Genomic DNA, 7,241 nt, shown 5'->3' with positions numbered 1-7,241 from the left:
AGTGAAACAAAAGGTTGTTTGAACCACTTTTGGTTTCCTAAAGGACCAAACATGTTTGTAAAAGTGAGACACGTGAAAACATGATGGTATAGTGAATCATAGCACATATGACAAAGACAAAGCAAAAACGTCATTCCGTGCAAAAGGCAAAAACTTAATTTCAGCGTGGTGCTGCGCTTTGTGCGCTGAGCGTGCCAGCAAACCAGTGACGAACACATCAATCCCTGTGGGACTCTTCTCATGACGTACCAGCCCGGATCAAATCTGATTGTGTTCCCATTTGATGAGAAATATTCAGATATATAAAACGAGGCGAGGGGAGAGGCCGGTCAGAAGAGACGTCAGCCGCTGGAAAAGAGCCGAGGAGGATTCTTCACACAAGTTTGGAAGCTATTTTGACTTTGCAGGGTTTCAGCACCGCGGACAGCCCTCCTCTTCACAGAGCAAACCCAGCACATGTAAGAGCTTACATTTACCATCTGATCCAAAAACATCTTCATTTTACCCTCTTTTCGCATTTACGCGGGTCGTTCTGAACTGATCCGCGCATGATCTGCATTTTTCACTTGTTGTTTCTTGTTGCGCTGCGTTTCTAATAATATTAAACTTAATGTATAATCATGATGAAGAAGATCTATTGTTTGCGTTTTTGACAAATTTGAACTGTATTCTTATTTACAAAGTTTAAGGACTGAATAAATCGAGTGAATCGTGAATAAAACAGTGTGAAGTGAACAGGGCTGTTCTTCTGCAGGTTTAAAGCGATGTTACAGAGGAACGGCTCTCAGCTTCTTCTCCTCATAGCCCTGTGTAGCATCTTCTACTCGCGGACTTTAAGTTTACCCTATTCCTCAATGAGGTAAGAAATACTGAAACTCTGACAAAAACATTTATCGGCATTTATTTATTTATTTATTTATTTATTTGCTATTTTTACGCTTTCTTTAGTATTTAATTGTTATAAATATGATTTATCAGAATAAACCATTGTGTTTCAAGTTCAGTTCTATTTTCTTTACCCTTTAAAAGTTAAAAAAAGTTTTTTTTTTTACCTGCTTAAATGACTCCTTTAAGAATACCTGTTAAATGATTGTTTGTTTCTTAAGTAAATATTAACAAATGATTTCATGCATAAACAGCAACAAGCCTTCTGTTATTGTAACTTAGAACTATATTTCAACAGTGTTTGTGAGTGATAGGAGTGATAAAAGAATAAAGGACACTTTTGTAAGGATAAACTAAATATCTTTTTATATATTTCACATGTGCAAATCCTAGTTCATGGTTTTGTTTGCTTGAGTTTGGTTGCATGCTTTTTTTTATTAAATATTTTGTTGTTGTTTTTTTATTTTTATTTTGCTCGAAGTATCGTCCCAAATCACCCCAAGCCACTGAACACATGCAGATCTATATAGATATATTGACACAGTCACGGATGTGTTTTTCGGTTATTAAACTAATTTCTTTGGTCCTCGACAGAGCCGCGCGACACGCGGACGGCTTGTTCACCAGTGGATACAGTAAACTGCTGGGTCAGCTGTCCGCCAGGCGCTACCTGGAGTCGCTGATCGGGAAGAGAGTCAGGTAGGCACTTTTTATGCACTTTTGCGCTTTTTTGCGCAACCCAGAGTCGTGCTGAGATGCAGCGGAGCGGATTATAAAAGCCTCTTAGCCTGAAAAACCGTTTTGCTTTCTATGTACACTGTACTGCTTGCCAGACTGTCAGCAGGTCTTAGTTTGGATCGAAATACAGCTTGAAACGATTTGTGTGCAAACGATCTGATGGAAATCGTGAAAAAAATCAATCTCCTTTCATCAGCACACACCACCAGAGGGACCAATAATGCCCCAAGAAGCTTTAAAAATGTCTATAATAGCCTACTTGATTTCTGAACTGAAATAAAAAAATGTAAATCTAAATCTAACCAGAGTTTACACAAGTTGAAACAAGCTGAAATTAAAAACTCTAACAGGAAAATCTATTAAAGAGTAAACAATCAATCAATGCATTTTTCAATACTTGTACTGTCCGTGTGATTTTAGAGCTGATACAGAACATGTTCAAACCAAGAGCTTTTTTCTTACCATTTCAGCAATGATCTGATGGAAGACCAGATGCCAGTGAAGCGCCATTCAGATGCAATATTCACAGATAATTACAGTCGCTTCCGCAAACAAATGGCCGTGAAGAAGTATCTGAACTCCGTCTTAACAGGAAAGAGAAGGTAGGATTGTTAATAACTATGGTGGTTGCCTAATATTTAATACTGTTTTCTACACTCTTATGAGTAATATTTGTTTTTCGCTGTATTATATTTATGATCAAGTGATTATATTCTGCCTGGTGACTGGCTTTCTCCACATTTCTCCACAGTCTAGAAGACCCTCCAAGTGAACAGGAAGAATCAACCGGAGGAGAGACCACCTATCGGGAGAGCTATGATGACATCACTGTAAACGAGCTCCTAAATCATATACCATTGGTGAGTCGCTAAAACTGAAAAAGAAGAAGAAGGCACTTTAAAAATTCAAGTTCTCCAATGGTTTTAGACATAACCATAAAGGCATAAGTTCTAGTTTTAAGGGTTCTGAATGATAGGTCAATTTTTCATTATCAGAAGAACATATACATGGAGATACTGTACACCTTTTGTTAATTAAGATCCAAATCCATGTATCCTGTAATCCTGTATCCTTAAAGATAGAGCACTGTCTTCAAGATCCAACTCTGTGCATCAAATGTACAGGTAAAAAAAACTGTTTCTGCAATGCAATATGGTAGAAAAAATGGTACAAAAGTGTCATTGGAATAGTACCCCTCTTGTAATTGTGGTGATAGCCTTGGGAATTTGTCTTCAGTACCTTTAGTTAAGCAACACGATTGGTACTATATTCTTTTGCAGTTCACTATTCGTAAGGGATAAAATTCAACCTAAAAGATCATGTTGTACTTTTAAGGGTTCATTCACATTTGTTCGTTAAACAAAATGTACTTGTACGATACCTTGTTATAAATTGTAGCTGATAGCATAGCGACAGTGCAGAGAGGGATGCAACCCGAATGACACATTTCTGGGTGTATATGGTATAGAAAGTTTGTCTGAAAGGACCTTTAGGGAACTGCAAAAATGCAAATATCGTGTGTTGTTAATGGAGAACTATAGTATGAGTATAAAATATAGTTCCTGTGCATTGTCAGTATTTAGACAGCCTTTATGTCTACCTGCATGTGTTCAAGCTGTGTGTAATTTAAACCTGTAAATCCGTGTGCATTAGTAAATCTTTGTAACCAATCAATGTGCATTAATTACTCATGTATGTTCAATTCTTTCTCTCCCTCCTCTCCCTCTCCCTCTCTCTCTTTCACCTTTCCTTCCAATTAGCCACTCTGAGGATGACCGACCGTCTGATAAGAGAACACAATTACCAGTGACGGTCATAGACATTCCATATACAGAGTATAGAAATGGATCAGCATTTAATTCAAACAATGTGTCTCAACATAACAAAAATAAATGAGATGTGATAACCTATAAAGTAAATGTTTACGTTGTATATAGCAAGTACTGTTTAATGAGAGATGCTGGCCTCACAGTATATACGTAGATACAGTCTTGGGCAAATGTTTGGGCTCCTCTAAATATGCCTTCGCTCCACATTTCTGCACATTTTAAAGTGCTGTTTGTTAGCTTAATTTAACATATTTGGTGTACAATAAATAAATGTGAAATGGGGTATGTAACAAAAATGAAGGCACATTTACCATGTTACATTTGATTCTTTCCAGTATATTAAATTTGGCGAATAAGTATAATCTGTTGTGTTAGAAATAGTTGAAAAAATGCCATATATAAGTCATGTCATGTTATTGCACCTGGGGTGCCCAAATCTGCCCAAAAATGTATGTATATAGAGTTTTGCCCTGAAACATCCTGTAAAATTGTTCTATTTAAGCATATAAGTGGTAGAACCTGAAGTGTGTAAACCTGAAGACCTCAAGCGGCACGTCAACCAGAACCCAACAGCATTAGCATTAGTTTCACGCAACAAGTTATAATGTAAAATGCTCTGATGTCCATGCATTTTGTAAACCAGAATAATTTTATAATAAGATAATTGATGTTGCTTCTCTGTTGATTCTCAGTGAAAGGGAATTATAGGAGCTGGGTGGGATGGGGGCATTGGGAAATCTTTATTTTTGCCATTCAAAGGAAAATAAAAGTTTAAAGAGCCGTTTGACTCTTTGACTCTTTAACTTGTGACTGCACTCAATGTCAATACAGAGATTGATTCATACATATTGATGAAGCAATATGGTGACTGTATCCATAATTCTGATCAGTTAATAAACTGCAATGGCATTTCTCACAGACAACAAGCTAACTTCAACCTGTGAGATGTCCCTTCATGTCATACCCAGACATGCAAAGAGAGCAAAAGAAAGAACGAAAGAAAGAGAATGAGAGAAAGAGAGAGAATTAGAGCAAGGGGTTAATAGCACAAACCTGTAGGAAACCAGTAATGTTTGAAGCTTGATTTAATCCCTGTTTTGTAACCAGAGTGACAGAAGCATGGTAAAATCAGATGACCCATGAGTCAGCCTGTTTACTAGTGTCAAGTGAAGCTTTTGAAATCTGAATCATAAATGTCAGAGGCTGCAAAATGCCAGAGTGAATGTTCACATAAGAAGATATTAATAACAAGCTACAACAAAATTAGAAAACACTCCTGCTTTTCTGTCAAGTTCAATTACAATAAAATCTCCCTTTGACCTGAAAAACAGCTAGATTTCCTTTAATGAATCTGCTGGTAGACACATTGGAATCTACACTGTTAGGCTGTTGTATTGAGGCTAAAAATGTCTCTGTGCTTTTTATATTTAAATAAAGAATAAACAAACTCATGAATACCACTCTAAATTTCTACTGAAATTGTACAAAGGTAATTGGAAAAGTCAAGTTTTCCATAGGAAACCAGTACAGTGCATTTGAGTGCTTCAGTGAACTGAAGTTCTTTAACCCTTACAGTGTTTGATTAATGTAATATCTACAGTATGGAAATGATACATCCATTACACCAGCTAATGTAGTACATACCACACAACAACCTCTGTAGTCAGGGGTCATAAACAATATATAATACAGCTTAATCAGCAGCTGGTAAATCCTGCAAAAACACACACACACAAAGCTATTGGTTACTGCTTTACACAATATAGGCCTGTACCTACAGTATATTATTAAAGGCACAATCCACACAAAGGTCTGTTAGCACTTTACTTGCCCTGAAAATTAAATTCATATTCTACAGGTTGTCTCCCACAAAAAACTGTGTTAATAAATTTTGAATAAATGGAAAGCCAGCACTGACTCTTTATCTACAGTAGCCATTTAAACAATGCTTTTAGCATATTGCTCTTTATTAGAATAGCTTCTAAACTATTTTAGTGAATTAAGTAAACAGTAACAGAACTTCAAAGTTAAATGTCAATGTATTTTTTTTGCATCATTGTATTGTTTTACTGCATGGACATGTACATTTACTGTAGAACTATTCATTTGAGCAACTTATTTTCTGTTGCACTTTAATTTTTGACAAAATTGGTCACAAATTACATTGATCATGTAGTAGATATGAACTGCTTTAGGAGTTTTATACATTTCTGCTTATGTTGTGCCAAAAATACACACACTTCTTATAAAACTACACCTAGATTCATATTTGAATGTTCAGTTCCACCTTAAACCGAAACATGGGTCAAAATTGACCTGGCTGATTTTTTAAAAATATATCTATATGTCATACATCTATAAAATAAGGAAAACATGTTAACTGAGAAACACATTCTAAATGACTGGATTAAGTTATTTCTAATTTTTTTTTTTTAAAAGTAAGAAAGCTAAAAAAAAATAAGGATGTATGATGATCAAAAACAAGTTCATTGAAAAAAACACTTTAAATTCTGGATGACTGAATTAATTTGTTGCTAAAATATATCATAGAAACTCTCAATTAGGTGTATTTAGGAAAGCTATAGCCAGCTACTTACATATAATGCATGTGTTACCTTAAACAGGCCACCTGACCACTAATAAAAGTGAGGCAGGTAAATGAGAGGAATAACAAGGAATGGCTTGTTTCACTTTATGGGTGTTTAAAATTTTATTACAAGTATCTTTTAGGCACGCATACTGTACATTTATTGTGACATTATAGGTAAGAAGGATATATTGGAATTAGAATTTGAATTAGAATGCCTACTACGTAGTCTTTGCAAAAATTGTGGCATCTTTTTAGTTTCTTAACTTGAAATTAAAATCTTATATAAAAAAACTAAAGCTATTAGTTAGAAAAAGCCATTTCAGTCACTTTCTTGGGATTAAGTATAGTCAGCTTCATTCACTGTGCTTTTAGGTGTGTCTCCATTTCTCTTCTCTAACATACACAAAATGTCTAAATGTTTTACAGTGTGAAAGGGTAGAAGGGTACTTTTAGATGGGACACATTGTGAACATTTCTTGACCTAAAGGGACATCATTATTTATTGCAAGAAGGGGCACTCTAGGGGGCACTTTATCACTTTTGTCTACAAGAAGTGCAGCCAATAGGGCACTTTGGCTCTTTTTGCCACTCTAGAGGAGCTGTTACACCTACCGCCCCCTTGAGTCCACCAGTATTGTGATGTAATTTATGAGATTTGGCTTAATTTACCCTACTACACATTAATCAATCAAGTACCTTGAAATATATGTAATGGGAATTTGTCCACAAATGTTTCAAGTAAATACAAACATACAATATACTGTGTGCTTTATATTGTCATGCAGTCAGATGACATAAAAAAACGTATGAGAATGTACAGTAAATAATAATACTAACAGGAGTGCAGTGCAGTCAGCAGTCATTATATAAAAAAGTGTACTGCCTTTCTTAAAAGATGCTACAGATCAATTACTTAAAAAAACATAAAAAAAAAGATTCTTCACCTAATATATTAAATATTGTGTTCTTTAAACACTCAACATATGTAACAAAAAAAAATCAGAAATGTCTCCCCACAAAGAGTTTTCTACTGAAAGCTATTTATGAAACTTAAGGTGCTTCTTCTATGTGAATGACGCAATTCAGCAAACATTTGGTTGCTGAATCACTTATTTCAACAGCAATTCATGGAAAGTTTTAGCAGTATCAGCAATGGCAGCAGAAAAACATCAATAAATAATATTCATAAACTCCCAATC

At 35.3% G+C, this 7,241-nt stretch overlaps 1 protein-coding gene across 1 annotated transcript; it reads left to right on the top strand.

The window, feature by feature from the left end:
- The first annotated feature begins 222 nt into the window (after positions 1-222).
- vip (vasoactive intestinal peptide) lies at positions 223-3,924 on the top strand. Its single transcript, XM_007228747.4, has 6 exons — positions 223-458; positions 755-859; positions 1,480-1,584; positions 2,094-2,225; positions 2,375-2,483; positions 3,384-3,924. Coding segments are annotated over exons 1-6 (462 nt in total). The 5' UTR covers positions 223-456; the 3' UTR covers positions 3,393-3,924.
- Positions 3,925-7,241: the final 3,317 nt, after the last annotated feature.

This window comes from Astyanax mexicanus, chromosome 7 (assembly GCF_023375975.1).
Source record: "Astyanax mexicanus isolate ESR-SI-001 chromosome 7, AstMex3_surface, whole genome shotgun sequence".
NCBI lineage: Eukaryota > Metazoa > Chordata > Actinopteri > Characiformes > Acestrorhamphidae > Astyanax > Astyanax mexicanus.
This window is presented reverse-complemented; position numbering and strand designations above follow the sequence as displayed.